Source organism: Penicillium cataractarum, assembly GCF_028827025.1.
Source record: "Penicillium cataractarum strain IBT 29864 chromosome Unknown utg000007l, whole genome shotgun sequence".
Taxonomy (NCBI): Eukaryota; Fungi; Ascomycota; class Eurotiomycetes; order Eurotiales; family Aspergillaceae; genus Penicillium; species Penicillium cataractarum.
The window spans coordinates 932384-948193 of NW_026622743.1; the positions used below are offsets into that span (position 1 = coordinate 932384).

The 15810-nt window shown below is 49.4% G+C and overlaps 6 protein-coding genes across 6 annotated transcripts; 4 read left to right on the forward strand and 2 right to left on the reverse strand.

The window, feature by feature from the left end:
- Window positions 1-1019: 1019 nt before the first annotated feature.
- N7496_007984 (mannose-ethanolamine phosphotransferase GPI13) lies at window positions 1020-4283 on the forward strand (the record flags this gene model as incomplete). Its single annotated transcript, XM_056700903.1, has 2 exons — window positions 1020-1186; window positions 1289-4283. 2 exons carry the CDS (start codon window positions 1020-1022, stop codon window positions 4281-4283), a joined length of 3162 nt encoding a protein of 1053 aa, XP_056552966.1.
- A 660-nt stretch (window positions 4284-4943) lies between these two features.
- Window positions 4944-6374, forward strand: N7496_007985 (glycoside hydrolase family 5 protein; the record flags this gene model as incomplete). Its single annotated transcript, XM_056700904.1, has 1 exon — window positions 4944-6374. The coding sequence occupies one exon, from the start codon at window positions 4944-4946 to the stop codon at window positions 6372-6374; it is 1431 nt and encodes a 476-aa protein (XP_056552967.1).
- Window positions 6375-6899: 525 nt separating this feature from the next.
- Window positions 6900-9034, forward strand: N7496_007986 (GMC family oxidoreductase; the record flags this gene model as incomplete). The annotated part of the gene is made up of 7 exons (XM_056700905.1): window positions 6900-7207; window positions 7263-7377; window positions 7434-7513; window positions 7569-7876; window positions 7924-8058; window positions 8119-8878; window positions 8938-9034. The coding sequence occupies 7 exons, from the start codon at window positions 6900-6902 to the stop codon at window positions 9032-9034; spliced, it is 1803 nt and encodes a 600-aa protein (XP_056552968.1).
- A 51-nt stretch (window positions 9035-9085) lies between these two features.
- On the reverse strand, window positions 9086-10999 carry N7496_007987 (fungal specific transcription factor domain-containing protein; the record flags this gene model as incomplete). The annotated part of the gene is made up of 3 exons (XM_056700906.1): window positions 9086-9725; window positions 9784-10183; window positions 10237-10999. The coding sequence occupies 3 exons, from the start codon at window positions 10997-10999 to the stop codon at window positions 9086-9088; spliced, it is 1803 nt and encodes a 600-aa protein (XP_056552969.1).
- A 944-nt stretch (window positions 11000-11943) lies between these two features.
- On the forward strand, window positions 11944-13030 carry N7496_007988 (polysaccharide deacetylase family protein; the record flags this gene model as incomplete). The annotated part of the gene is made up of 4 exons (XM_056700907.1): window positions 11944-11999; window positions 12053-12247; window positions 12320-12500; window positions 12560-13030. 4 exons carry the CDS (start codon window positions 11944-11946, stop codon window positions 13028-13030), a joined length of 903 nt encoding a protein of 300 aa, XP_056552970.1.
- A 384-nt stretch (window positions 13031-13414) lies between these two features.
- On the reverse strand, window positions 13415-15083 carry N7496_007989 (cytochrome P450; the record flags this gene model as incomplete). The annotated part of the gene is made up of 3 exons (XM_056700908.1): window positions 13415-13554; window positions 13606-14699; window positions 14755-15083. The coding sequence occupies 3 exons, from the start codon at window positions 15081-15083 to the stop codon at window positions 13415-13417; spliced, it is 1563 nt and encodes a 520-aa protein (XP_056552971.1).
- Between the last annotated feature and the right edge of the window lie 727 nt (window positions 15084-15810).

A 15810-nucleotide genomic window follows, 5' to 3' on the forward strand; every position in this document is an offset into this window, starting at 1 on the left:
TTATTTTGTTCGAGTTTGTGGTTTCTATGGCGTTTTTCTCTGCGGTCTTCCATGTTCCCGGCCCTGCCACGTCCCTAGGGTCCGAATGACGTGCGACAGTATTTCCTTATTTCCTTTCTTCCTCTTCTCTTCCCCTCTTACAGGGGCGGCCTCTTTCCTTCTATTCTCTTTTTTCAAGGCCGCCCTTTTTTTCTTCTTACCTTCTTATGTGCCTCCAGGTATCATTCCGGCAGCTGGATAATGTATGTACTTAGTCCTCCTATCTTCCTAGGCAAATCTGCACTTTGTTGTGTTTTGCGAGAACTTGGGCAAGACTATAAGCATGACGAGGGTATACTTGTACATATCTGGGAGCCTGCAATAACAAGACAGAGCTACTTATTCCCGATTATCGAAGAGCTTTACAGCTGTATGGAAAATGGCCTTTAAAGCCTTTTAAGTCCGGTTAAATGCTTGGTAGCGACTCGATTGTGGCATCTTCAAGGCTCAAGCCCGCCAAAGGGTCCCCACTATCCACCAGCCAATCAGAAGTGTCCTTTTGGAGCTCTCCCCAACCCGCCGCTTCCGCGACGTCAGTAAATTTGGGTCGTCTTTCTTGTCCACTGCGAAAAAAAAAATACCACGTTCTTTTAAATCAACATTTCCTATATACATATTTACACACTTGCGCTCTTAAAAGCCATGTTCAGCCTCTAGACGCCTCTACCTAAGGGAAGCCGCCCCTCCTCCGAGCACAGACAGGGGCCCTCCATCCTCCATCCGTCTGTCCAGTGCCCCGACCTGGCTCCTCTTCTTTCGCCTTCTTTCGATGAGCCGTGCTGAAGGCGGGTCAATTGCCTCAGTCCGTGCTTGATTCCGGCTTCCCTGTTCTTGCGATTCTGCCACACACCATTTTCATTGCGTCTGAGCTACGTGCGCCTCGTTGGCCCTGCGCGCGACACTACACCAGAACCTTATTCAACACATCTACAAATCGCCGATCATACTGTGGATTATTCTAGCCACTTCATCTCTTCATAATGGCCTCGAAAGCTCCCACGGGGAGCGTGGGCACTGGCCTCAAAAGTCCCTTGACGGCCTCCGCCAAAGAGAAGGAAACTGCTTTGCAGGAAGCAAAGTCCCGGCAGCTCGAGCAGGAGTTCAAAACCAAGCACCTCGGTATACTGGGGGTGCTACTATGGGTATTGTGAGTATATGGCGTGGGCCAGGCTGCTCGAGTGTATAGATTGGTCATAATCGACGCAGCTTGAGGAACGTTGGACTGACCTTGCATTCAATTCTTCTGCAGGCTCCTCCACGTTGCCGGTATCTACTTCTTCACCAAGGGTTTCCTCCTCACGCGCATGGTTCTCGAGAACAAATCTTCCTGCGATATTCTTCCTTTCGACGACGTCTCGGGCAACGCGATCGCATCTTCGGGAAGCAAGAAAGGTTGCTGGCATGACAAGACTTTTGACAAGGCTGTGGTGATTATTATTGACGCCCTCCGCTATGACTTCACTGTGCCCTTCGCTACGATGGACCAGGACAAAGCTGCCCACCTGTTCCATGATAACATCCCGGTCCTCTACGAGACGGCGGTCAACAACCCCAGTAACGCTTTCTTGCTTCCCTTCATTGCCGACCCGCCTACCACCACTCTGCAGCGTCTGAAGGGCCTGACTACTGGAACCCTGCCCACCTTCGTCGACGCGGGCTCCAACTTTGCCGGCACTGCCATCGACGAGGACAATTTGGTTGCCCAGTTGCACAGTGCCGGGAAGACGTTGGTCCAGCTCGGCGATGATACTTGGCAGTCACTGTTCCCGGGCTACTTCGATGCCAACCTCACGCACCCTTACGACTCGTTCAATGTGTGGGATTTGCACACCGTTGACAACGGTGTCAACGAGCATCTGTTCCCGCTCCTCCAACCCGAGAACAAGTCCAAGTGGGACGTGATATTTGGTCACTACTTGGGTGTTGACCACGCAGGACATCGCTATGGACCCAACCACGCCGCCATGGCTGCTAAGCTGCAAGAGATGGACCTCGTCATCCGTAAGATCATCGCTTCCCTGGATGACGATACACTTCTGGTTGTCATGGGTGACCACGGCATGGATACTAAGGGCGATCACGGCGGCGAGTCGGATGACGAGGTCGAAGCTGCGTTGTGGATGTATTCCAAGCGTGGTGTGTTCGGTCGGACTAGCAAGGAAACTCTTCTGCCGCCGAAGCACGCCCGCGAACGCTTCGTCCCGCAGATCGATCTCGTCCCGACATTGTCCCTGCTCCTTGGTATGCCTATCCCCTTCAACAACCTGGGTGCGCCCATCGAAGAGGCTTTTGCCGGTTCGAGTGGTAATGACTGGTCCAACCTGTTGGCTGTCAATCGTCTTTCGGCGGCCCAGATCAAGAGATATCAGCATGCGTATGCGATGGCCCGAGGCGCAGGTGATGACGAGGAGTCATTCGCACTGTGGACAGCTGCCGAGGAGGAATGGAAGTCCGCCTCCAAGGGTTTCACTTCCAAGTCCACCGCTGTCCGTTCCAGTTACGATCTCTACCGCAAGTACCAGCGACACACTCTGGAGATCTGCCGTGGGCTCTGGGCGCGCTTCGATGTGCCCAGCATGCTCGCAGGAGTTGGACTCTTGTTCTTCGGCATTTCTCTGCTGGTGGTGTACGCCCGTGGAATGAAGATTGATCGTACGGAACTGACATCCTCGCTCCTCTCGTTTGTTGGCGCTGGAACCGGACTTGGAGCTGTCACTGGCACTGCATTGGTTCTTTTTGGATTTACTGAGATTACTACCATTGACTCGTCCGCTCTCTTGGCCGCTTTTGGAAGTATGGTTGGAGGACTGTTTGCACTGGTCAAGAAGCCCGCAAACTTGACGCTGCCTTTGCCCAATGGCATGTGGGGGTGGCTCGCCGTCTTCTTCACTGTTTCCCAGTCCCTTGGTTATGCGTCAAACTCGTATACCATCTGGGAAGACGAGATCTTGCTCTTCTTCCTGACGACCTTCGGTGTGTGCGCTGGCATCTCGTCCATGCGTCAGAAGTCGACCACAGACCGTGTCCTCGGCGTATACCACTCCATTCTTTTCGTGATTCTGGGTCGTGTTGCCTCGTTTTCTCGTCTCTGTCGTGAAGAGCAAATGCCCTTCTGCCGCTCCACTTACTACGCTTCGTCTACCTCGTCCATCTCCGCCCCCTGGCAGCTGGCTATTCCCTTCCTGGTTGCCCTCATCCTCCCTGGTGTCGTGCGCGCCTTTTACGCCGGATCCAAGTCGTACGAGGGTGCTGCTACTCTATGGATTGGCTTTGCCTTCCGTCTGGGTCTTCTGATCACTGCACTGTTCTGGGTGCTCGAAGGTGCCGATGATGGCGAGTGGTTGCCGCTCCGCAAGGAAACCCTCAAGTCTATCCGCGTCTTCCTCGCCCAGCTGGTTCTTGCTCTCGCACTCGGTGCCGGTACAGGCGCATTTCTTTACTCCAAGCCCTGTATCACCATCAGCGTGAACAAACCAACCGAGGACCCTAACGCCCCTCCCGCTCCCATTATCGCCGGCCAGCAACAGCAGCCCCGAACAACCGTGACAATCCTAGGCTTCGGTAATGTATACGGCACACGCTTCTTTTTCCTCGTGGTCAACTTTGCGCTCGCAGTCATCCTCATGCAAAAGCCCATGGGACAAGGCGCAATTGCCCTCCTAATTTGCCAAATTCTCTCGCTCCTTGAAATCCTCGACACAAACGCTCTCACTCTCACAAACTCGCCCATCGGCCCCATCGTCCTCGGCCTCCTTGGCTCCTTCTATTTCTTCAAAACCGGCCACCAAGCCGTCCTCAGCTCTATCCAGTGGGAAACCGCCTTCATTCCCATGTCCACCATCAAATACCCCTGGTCCCCTCTCCTTGTTATCCTCAACACCTTCGGCGCACAGATCCTCGCCGCGATCGCCGTCCCCCTGACCGTTCTTTGGAAACGACCTCTACAGACTCAGGATCGCGTGTCACAACAGTCGAGTGCAAAGGTGGCCAACCCCGCTACCAAGCTACTCTCGGACGTTGTCCAGGCTGCGTCCACGCACATGTTATACCTTGCGACTATCAATCTTGCAACGACCATGTGGGCAGGCCACCTGCGTCGCCACCTCATGCTGTACCGCATTTTCAGCCCACGCTTCATGATGGGCGCTGTCGTGCTGGGCGTCGTTGACGTCGTCCTCATGGTCTTTGCCGTAGCAGGCGTGCGCTGGAGCACGCTCAGCGTTGGCGAGATCTTTGGTTGGTGAGCGCTGTGTCGCTATGTACTGTACTGCATCTGTGGTCCGACGAATATTGGTTATTCGTTCAGAATGGACCCGCCGAGACTATTTGCATTGCTCATGTTGCCATGCCTGGATAGATCTTGTTCTCTCTCATTCCTTGCGATTTTTCTCTTTCTTCCTCTTTGTCTGAATACATAATTAAAATAGATGCCTGGTCATGACAAATCTTGTTTCTAAGACTCTTACCGCTGTAGGCAATCATCAGCGCAGCGTAGTAGTCGAATCAGCTGGTTCAAATGCCGACTTCTGGCTAAACTCGAGGTACTGCTGCTGATTTAACCAAAGGTATCCCATTGGTCCCCGCTAAGGCCCAGAGTTCCTTCAAAATCGATTGTATGAATCCACGTTGCCGCCCCACCGCGTCGGGGAGTGTCGGCCACAACGCGGAGTGCCGGTCACCCCGCATTGATGGGCACGAGACACCCACGATGACTTCAATCGTTGTCTCAAACGGTGTTTTGGATCGGCTAAATTGAAGCTGTGCATCTGTGAGGAAACGAAGATGAATTTCGCAAAAGCTATATTAAGGGCATTGGAAGCCCCCTGCCACTCTTCCAACCATAAACCCACGAAAGATTCACACCACGTTCTTCCTATTGATCTCTCTTTGTATCTGGAATCAACATGACGGGCTTTTTGAGAGTTGAGGGGACGAAAATCGTCAATGAAGATGGAACCCCAGTTGTCCTTCGTGGAGCTGCTACTGGAGGTCACCTCAACATGGAAAACTTCATTACGGGTTACGCCGGACACGAGACTGAGCAAAAGGAAGCTATGCTGAAGGTGATGGGTCAAGAGAAATACGACTTCTTCTGGGACCGCTTCTATGAGTATTTCTGGACGGATAAGGATTCGGAATTCTTTGCATCCTGCAACCTCAACTGTCTCCGTATCCCCTTCAATCATCGCCATTTCCTCGATGACCAGGACTTGACCAAGATCAACCCCAATGGCTTCAAACTGCTCGACCGCATTGTGGAAAGCTGTGCTCGCTTCGGGGTCTACACTGTGCTAGACCTGCATACTGTGCCTGGTGGCCAGAACCAGGATTGGCATTCGGACAATGGGACTCATCGCGCTCAGTTCTGGGAGTATGGACACTTCCAGGATTCTATCATCGAGCTCTGGAAGGCGATCGCAGCACACTACAAAGAGAATCCCTGGATCGCCGGCTACAATCCTCTAAACGAGCCCGCAGACCCCAAACCCACCCGCCTCATCAACTTCTACACCCGAATCGAAAAGGCCATCCGCTCCGTTGACGAAAAGCACATTCTCTTCCTGGATGGAAACACCTATGCCGCAGATTTCAGCGACTTCCCGGAAACCCCTTATCCAAACTCTGTCTACTCGATCCACGATTACTCCAAATACGGCTTCCCCATCTGCGACGAGAGGTACACCGGCACGGAGACACAAAAGGCCAAACTCCTCGCTTCATACGAGCGCAAGATCGCGCACATGAAGCAAGTCGGCGTCCCCGTCTGGAACGGAGAATGGGGTCCCGTTTACGCATCTGCTATGCGCAATGACACCGATATCGAGGGTACAAATGCATCGCGGTACCTCCTCATGCGCGACCAACTGGCAATCTACAAAAAGGGTGATCCGTCCGGCGACGGTGCCCCGATCTCCTGGTCGATTTGGCTCTACAAAGATATCGGATACCAGGGGTTGACATTCGTCTCCCCAGATTCAAAGTGGTATCGTCACTTGCGACCCTGGCTTGACAAGAAACTTTCACTTGGCCTAGACCGATGGGGACGTAATGCCGCGCCGGAGGTTGAGAGTATCTATCAGCGTGTGAAGGATCACTTTAACGAGGTGATTCCCCAGCAACATCTCAAGGCGCTTTACCCGCCTACGTGGTCAACGAGTGACTACATTGATCGGGTTCTTCGTGATGTTTTGTTATCGCAGTATTTGGCGCACGAGTTTGCGGATTATTTCCGGGATCTTTCGTTTGAGGAGTTGGATGAGTTGGCGGCTTCGTTTAAGTTTGAGAATGTGGTACATCGTGAGGAGTTGATCCAGTACTTGAAGAATTGGATTTAGGGGTTGATTGGAAAATGAAGGGGTAGATTGCTAGACTGTTTTGAGGATTTTTGTTTCGTTAGTGCAGTATTCAATGTTATTTATGTCGAAGAATACGATTGCTAAAATTAAATTGAATTTAGGAAATACTTCTGGAAGTTCGGACAAACTGTATCTTGTTGGTGTGGGAATTGGTAAATCGGTCGCCGAAGATGGTTACTTTGGATGACAATTTTTAATGTGACAGGCTTTGATTGAAAGTCTGGTGAAATATCCAATTGCTAATCTATCACTAAATTTGACCATTTGATGATTCTCCTTTTAGTCAAATATTGAGTGACCTGATATCCAAGGCTTGCTTGTAGACCGGACAACGTTCGTTGCTCATCGAACTTCCTATTACGGACATCCGCCGAGATACAACAGCCGATGCACCAGCAATCTATCTACGTCGAAAGCATCAGAAGTTCTCCTTATATTTAAAATATTTATCATCGGTGAAGTGTTTCACAACTATTCCGAACACCATCCAGTATTTCTGTGAGAATGCAGCCCAAACGAACCTCAAGCGCAACAGCCATTTCCGGCCAAACATTCGACTACATCGTATGTGGCGGAGGTACCTCTGGATGCGTCATTGCAGCAGAACTTGCATCAATCCCAAATGTCTCCGTGCTTCTAGTAGAAGCTGGCAGAGATTCCGGCCTTGCGCCGGACGTTCTAGTGCCGGGCAAATATGTCAAGCAACTCCAAGAGGACAAGGAGGGATTATGGGAGTTGGAAACCGTACCCCAGCCACAATTGAAAGCCAGGAAGCTGGTATTTCTTAGAGGGAAGCAGATTGGAGGGAGTTCGTGAGTATTTCTTGATTGATGGAATGTTAGGATGGAAATTAACTATTGGAGGTAGGGCTGTCAACTATATGGCGCTTGCTCGGGGCCCAGCAGCTGATTATGATGAGTGGGCTAAGATTGTTGGGGATGATGGGTGGAAGTGGGACAGGATATTACCACTGATGAAAAATGTCTGTATCCTCGAGGGGGAGAATATTTGGGGAAACGTATTGACAGGCAAGAACAGCTTGAGGATTTCGACCCAAAGTTACCTGCGCATCTACAAAAGTTTGCTGCACCACGACGTGAGGACCATGGGGTTTCAGGGTAAGCCTGCGTGTATGTTTCTCTTGTTGAACATATGCTGATATGATCATCACAGCCCGCTGAAGATCGGATTTGGGGACGAGATGGTCCCTGGAATCGAAACTTTCGTTCAAGCGTGTCTTGAGACTGGGATTTCAGTGTGCCCAGATATCAACTCGGGGAACCCAGTGGGCGTTGGGTTGGCCCAATTCAACGTTCGCAATGGAGAGAGATCCTACGCAGCGAATGCGTTCTTGGGAGAGTCAACTCGGGCATTGCTAGGGAATTTGACTATTGTGACACATACAGAGTGCGATCGAGTGCACTCCAGGGACGGAGTCGCTACTGGGGTAGACTTGTATGACAGACAAACTGGAGCACGAGGTGAGTTTCCGAAATCGCCGTCACAATTTATAACTGACGTGGGATAGTCCATGTCTATTGCCGCGAGCAGACTGTTCTCTGTGCGGGCACGTTCGGATCTCCTAGAATCCTCTTGCTCTCCGGCCTCGGGCCTAGAGATGACTTGGAGCGACTCGACATTCCACTAGAAGTTGACTTGCCAGGTATGTCACCGACCTTGAAGGCCCTGAAAGTGTTATTCCCTGACTATTGACTCCTTCTAGGATGTGGCCAGAACATGCTCGACCATTCCATCATCACCTGCGAGTACAAAGTGAACAATTCCATCCCCGCCCACAACCAGCTCTTCCTCGACAAGGACTTACTTGCTAAAGCTGAGGAACAATACGAAAAGGACCGCACTGGACCACTCGCCATGTTTGGAGCAAGTGGTACTCTCACGTTCCCTCGAATCCAACGTCTATTCGAATCTGAGGAGTTCTCCAACCTTAGTCTCAAGGAGAAAACCTTCTTGATGGAGCCCACCAGGCCATCTGCTGAGATTTGGCTCGGATCAGGACCGTCCGTCTTTCAGGATGATCGACCAAGCGAGAGCTACATGACCCACGAGCTCTTGCTGCAAAACAATCTATCGCAGGGAACAGTTATGATTCGTTCCAATAATCCACGAGACCAGTTAATCGTGAACCCGAACTTTATGAATCATCCGTTCGATCGGCGAATTGCTATCGAAACTGTTCGCATGGCTTTGAAGATTGCTCGTACCGGGGCATACCGAGGAACCATTGAGCGAATGGTTCATGGTCCAAACATTGATTTCGCAACGGCAGACCTTGACGCGGTCAGTGATGATGTGATGTTGGATTTCATTAGGAAGAATTTGGATCAAGGTTACCACAGCGTGGCTACCTGTCGCATGGGCAAGGCTAGCGATCCCAATGCTGTGGTGGACTCTCGGTTCCGAGTCAAGGGCATGAAAAACCTGCGTGTGGCGGATTTGAGCGTGTGCCCTATTCTTACTTGGTAAGTCATCTCATTCCAGTCACATTGTTTGCGGATCACTCACTAACTTGCCGGAACAGCAATCACACCCAGATCAATGCATACTTGATCGGTATGCGATGTGCAAGGGAGATGGTTGCGAACCACAAGGTACGGAGCCAGCAGGCAAAGCTGTAGGTTTCATAACTCTGTCATCATTGAAAAGTAGTGTACAGCATCTCCAATATATCAGATTAAAAGTACAGCTCCACTTCCCCGTCCCAGCATTAGATCAATGTACTTCACTGGCCGTTGTCCCTTCCAAGCACCCTCAAGTAAAACAAGTGCGCTTTGTACATTGCCAAATCCCCCAGAGCTCTGCATACACCTTGCACGCTCCCGAACCCACTCTTGCCGCCTAGAATCTTTCAACTCAAGACCGGCATGGAATAAGGGCCATAATAGTTGGTCCGACCATCCAGAAGCGGGTGGTGTAGCCCTTGCATGATAAAGTACACTGCTGACCAGCCAATCGAGCTCGAACTCGTCGATGTCGCAGGAGAATAACCGTAACAGATAAAGGATAATCGCAAAACGGTACGCTTCAGTCATATGAAGCCAGTTCTGACCTTTATCGCAATGCGGCGGTCGTTGTAATAGGCGTTGCTTGATGTCTTGTACTTGACTCATGGCCTCGATTGAAGGGCTGTCGGGATCGAGTTGGCTCTTGTATAACGCGACAATCTCGCAGACAATTTGGAATTGATCTGATGGACAAGGTATTGCATCTAGACCCCACCGATCTTGTGATTCCCCCAATAGAGTGTTGATATCTTGTAATGAAAACACCGTGGGCCGGGAATGCGAAGCAGCAGCCATCACGTCAAGCCTGAAGCACGAATCGCCCGTTAGTCGAAAGTGTAACAAGTCATGTTAGGTGCACCTACCAGGCTAAATATTGCTCCACAAAACAACGACTCGTCCGTTCTTGACGAAGCTCAATAAGCCTCTTCGCCCCCTGGAAATGTGACTGGAAATCCGATATCCCCCCATGACAAAGATCACACAAGCAAAGCATGAGTATCGTAGCAAGCGTCCCGGGATGTTTCGCTCGAGTCTGCGAGTACAGATCCTCCTGCAATCGCTTCATCGCTTTACCCTTGAACCGGAAAAACTCGCGCTCGAATTGATTAGTAGAGAGTCGTACGTTGAAATGACAGGCTGCCAGCGCCGCACACGCGTACAGTAATGATGGAACCTCGTGGGCGAGGGGGAGGATGTATTCGCGATATGGATTTTGAGGAGATAGGTTGTCGACGCATAACTTTGGCACGACTTCGCAGATATCTGGAGTGTATGGTTAGCAGATTTGCCGTGTGGAATAGATATGTAGGACTGACGGTACTGCATGATGAATTTGAGTTCATCGGGGATTCCCAGAATGTCAAGACTGGGGCCTAGAATTTGGCGTAATGCCAAGGATCCCTCGAACAGCTCCGAATGGTTCTGTGAAGGAGACTCCGGATCGGGATTCAGTTGAGGGTCAACAAGGTCATCGGAAAGGTTGCTCATCAAAGAGACATCGTTGGGCCACATCAAGGGATCTGACGGTGTCGCTAGATCGGCGATGTCCGCAAACAATTGCAGAGGGTCGAGTAGATCCTTGAACCGGGATTCCTGGGGCTCGGCCTGCTCCTCATTGTTGACAGGGTCTTGGGCTTTGGGTGATTGTGGGAGTGTTGGCGGAGGTGGACTTGGAACGGTCGCTCGTTGAACTCTGCGCGTTCGTCGACGCTTCGCCTCCGCGACAGGAATACTTTTGCCCACCAATTGACCGCGGCTGGCTAAACCCGGCCACTGGAGTTGGTAGCCTTCGCATGTCTGGCCACTAGCCTCGCAGGTGTTGCACGTAGGCATGCGCCGGTCACATCCTCGTCCCCGGCGACGACAGGTTTTGCATGCCCGACCAAAATATCGCTCGTTCGCCATGGTGGAAGTGAAGAAGGAAACCAAGTCGCAGACGTCTGGATCGGAATTGCTGGGAGTGGCGCTGGTGTTATCTCCCGTTGAAAAAGCGGGGAAAGCCGCGATATCGCTGTCATGGTTATCGCTGGAAACTCTGGGGCTCTTCCTTCTCGTAATTTTTTGGGATTGGATTGACATGGAGGTGTGGAATCCAATTTCTATATACAATTCTCTTAGGAGGGGGTAATACTCTAAGGGCATTCACTAAGTACGCTAGGCTTTTTCTATAGAAAAGAGTTATGCATGGCATGGAATAATGCTAATATTAATACTCCAAATGTCGGCACCCAAAGGGTTATCACCAACTTCCAGTTATTCCAGGTACTCTCCCCCCTCATATGGCCTAGTTGGTAACCAATCCGATGGTGACCAATGGGTGTGCCCCTGTGAAGGAAAATTGAAGGGAAAATATGTTGACAGGTATCCGATGTCGAGCACGACTCCACGGATGACCGGGCACATCCCTAAGTGGGGAGAGTGGCGAGCAGGCTAAACCCCCCTGCTCGCCAATTTCTTCTTTTGTTTTTCTTTTTTATTTAATATATTCTCTGATATCAAGATTATATTCTATTATAAAAACCAAGACTTCTAGAGTGCTGTAGAGGGGATATTCATCGTTCAAAGTATGTCCGTTGGCATTTTGGGATGGCGATGGAGCATCTGGATGAAGTATATAGGGAGAGCGAGGTCACGGGTTCGATTCATGGAGAAGTGGGTCCTTTTTTGCCCCCCCCCAACTGGAACCACGAAAACTAAGGAAAATCAAAGAGATCGAAAAATATGCTCCGAACTCATTATTATAGTGACTGATACCAATTTTTATCTCCGCTAATCATATTGTACGTAAAAAGTTTCTGATAACGTGAATCTGGGGTTGTGGTTTATCCCCCACTAGACACGCGGCGACGAGCTTCTTATCGTTTGTCCATTTTAGGAAGGTCGCTGAGTTGACCAATCAGAGTCTAGTATCTACATCGCTATCTTTTACCTCCTTCTGCTTGATTGATTATAGGGTCAGTCCCTGTTCATTTAAGTCTATAGTTCTATGGAATCTAGTTTGGCAACCAACTCGAATCAACAATATGGTCAAGCGCGTACTTGTAGGATACGGCATCGATGTGGATGCGGTGAGTGGCTGGTAAGGCTGGATATTCCTTTTAAGGATTTGATATGAGACTAAACATGAAATAGGATCAACACTGAAGACGGCCATATACCTGATCTCACCGATATATCGCGTGGTATCTTCGGTGCTACCGCAGGAATTGACCGGCTTCTGAAATTATGGGATAAATACAACATCAAGACCTCATGGTTCATCCCAGCTCATTCAATCGAGTCGTTCCCGGGTCAAATGGCAAAGATTCGCGATGCCGGGCATGAGATGTAAGTATTTCTCCAACCAGCTATGGGTGTTCCTGTACTCGATAATAGCCACCGTAAACTGACATTATTTAGTGGTCTGCATGGATACACCCACGAGCACGTGGATATGTTAACCGAGCAGCAGGAGCGCGATGTGCTCGCAAAATCAATTGAAGTGGTGACTGCACTCACTGGAAAGCATCCGAAGGGGTGGACTGCACCGTCTTGGAGAACATCAAGCCGCAGTATCAGATTGTTAGAAGAGTTCGGCCTGGTGAGCAAATCCATCAACATGACACGAAATCCAAGATGAAGGTCTAATTCACCAATCAGGAATATGACCACTCATTCATGCATCATGACTCCCAGCTCTACTACGTTCCCTACAACTCAGGTGAACTAGTAGCCACCGACCTCTCGAAACCTGCCGAGCAGTGGATGAAGCCCATGGGAAAGCTAAAGACAAGCAAGATTGTCGAAGTGCCCGCGAACTGGCATTTAGATGACTGGCCACCATTCCAGCTAACGGAAGGCCCCTCCCACGGATACGTGGACCCGGATGTTATTGAAAGGCTTTGGAAAGCGCAATTTGATTATCTCTATCAAGAGTATGATACATTTGTGTTCCCGATATCGATTCATCCTCAGGTCAGTGGGAAGCCTCAGGTACTTATGCTTCATGAGAGGCTTATTGAATATATCAATTCGCATGAGGGGGTGGAGTGGTGTACATTTGAGCAGATGGTTAAGGAGTTCAAAGAGGGCAGAATTGAGGGATTCCAGGTAGAGGGTGGAGTTGATTGAAACCGAGACTTGTCTGTTATATAATGTGTGCCTTGAGAAACAACAGATAAATTGCAATATTCTCAATTTCAAGCTAGAGAATAATTTAACTGCCTTTTTCACTAAGTCAGACTGGTTTAGACCACTCCCTGTGACTAGAAGTATCCGAGCAGAAATTCCAAATCTAAAGCTTAAAATTAGTCAAATATGACTCTCGGACAGATTTATTTCAACTTATGTTACTCTGACGGGTTGAGGGAAGTGGATGAATTCTTAATCGCAGAGGCAATTTATGCACTATGTTCTTACTATCGATCGATATGATGGAAACAGGATCAAAAAAAATAACTTTGGCAATTTCTAACAATATGAGTAACTTCTCATCATCTCCTCGTATATCATAGATCATTCCAAAACATGGAACTTCAGTTCCAACCGATGACCTTTTGGACCTGCAAGATAACCATCGCTTGCCGTCATATCTCCGTGGTCGTGAATGGTAGTAGTAAAATTGGAATAAACGCTTGCAAAGAAGAATTTGATCGCTAGAATCGCTGTTAGCATTGTTTAGTTGTATCCAAGACCAGCTCCCTTACAATAATAAGCAAAGTGAATTCCGAGACACATTCTTCCACCACTGCCGAATCCCCAGAACCATTTCTTCATAAGAGCCAACTGCTCTGGTGATGAATCGAGCCATCTCTCTGGCTTCCATTCCAAAGGCTCCGGAAATATATCGGGCATGCGGTGAAGAACGGAGGCGTACGATTGCACAGTGGTTCCGGCAGGGATATTGTGGTAGCCGCCCAGAGTTGAAGGTCGAGGCACTACCCGGGGCTGACCACCCGGCACCGAGGGCCAAAGTCGAAGGGTTTCCATGAAAACGGCTTGAAGTATTGGCAATTTGTCAATATCCTGAGGGTTCGTGATGTCACCAGCTTCAACAAGCTTCCCAGGCACGTGCTTCAAAGGTGGGTTGAGACCAAGCAGCTCTTCACGAAGCTTTGTCTGCCATTCGGGGTGCCGACTCAACTCGTAGAGCATATAGGTCGAGGTGTTTCCGCTAGTCTCGAAGGCTCCAGAATTCAAAGAGAACATGTCACTGGCCAAGCGAAGTCGCTGAGGGTACATTTTGGGCTTTGCGTTGACCTCACTCATCCCTTTTAGTGCTGGTTCGAATGCGACCGGCTGGTCATCCACTGAAAGCTGCTTCCCACTTGCTAAGAGTTGCTGGGCCTTATCGCATTTCTCCAGATTCCAGTTCTCGACACCTTCAAAAGCTGATAGGACACTCTTGGGAATGATGTAAATTCCGAATTTCTGCACCATGGCGACCAGGCGAGGGAAGTGGTATTGCCAGAAGGTGTATTCAGCCACGCCAAGGAAGCCATCAAAGTAGAATCTCCTTTCCTTCTCGTCTTCGACTGTGTTACTAGCCAGAGACCGTCCAAACTGCCACTGGACAAAAGTGTCTAGTAGGTAGGAGTAGGTGAGATCCATCACCTCAATTGGCTTGTCTTCCGTGGAGGCTTTGTAGATTAAAGGAAGGACGCGATTGAACAGGATGTCTCGTGTCGCGCCGCGGGCAGTCTGGGATGACATGACAGTCGACTTTGTAAAACAGCTTGACAGAGCTTTCTTTTGCGCAGAATGCGTCTGATTATCCTTAATTGTGAATAGATTGTCGGTACTGTTTGTGAAATTAGCCGATGCATCTCTCTATCATCAGTGCGAATTCTTCATACCCGTATACAGCGAACCCGTTAAAATAAAACTCTGGTTTTGGGAAGCCCCCATGATAGATTTTTTTCAACCCATCTTCATAAGAGTTTACACTGACCAGGTTTGGAGCAAGTCGAATGGCAGGACCCTTGGCTAGATGGAGCTCATATATCCGACTGTTCTCCTGCTTCGACCATCTCATCCAGAAGATCCAGATAGGACAGAAACTGCAAGACCAGTGCGCGTTGGGTACTTTGGCCAGAGGAGAGAAGAAGGCGGGATATAGGATAAACCTGAAAATTGCTGCGATTGTGCCGAGTAAGGCGATGGCAGAGTACAAGTGAAGTTCCATCTTTGTGAACTGGCACTCGCACCGAAGACTTGATTTTGGACTTTGGTCGAAAGTTTAAGGCAGCTAGCCCATGAGTGTTTCAAGCAGTATCTTTATACATATGGTATTGATTGACTGAGTTTAGAAAAGCTAGGTAGACACAATCAGACACCATTCTGGATGCCCCGTTTCCATCTGTCGGTTGTATTACGTGAGGCATAACGGCCAACAACGTAATAGACAAACGTGGAGAAAGTATTCACCAAATCTGGAATCAAATTGTAACTATTTTAGGTAAATATAGACATATCAAGATTTTATTTCGTTTGAATGCTTACATGCTGAACATTCTGCTTTGGTTTCGGCAGCCCGATTAGAGGACGACCATGATAAGTCTCGTAACTATAGGCTCTGGTTGAAACAGCGCCGATCCTAACCGAATACGGTAAATAAATGAGCTTGCCCCACTATCTCGACAGAGAGTGGGTCTAGCTCGGTAGGTTAAGAAATCGAAGAAGCGATAATGCAAAACGGACACAATCATACAGTATCCCCAAAGATGCCACGTGGTAATCATGTACAAAGATAAGCGAGAGAAATTGGAGGGTGGTGGGTACCGAGGTTATCGTGACATACAATCTAGCTCAATCTGTTCTCGATAGGTAACTGTTAGAGCCACATAAGAGACTTTGGAATCCGTATGTATGGCCCACTATGGTACATGGACTACAGTTCTCATTTTGGACCC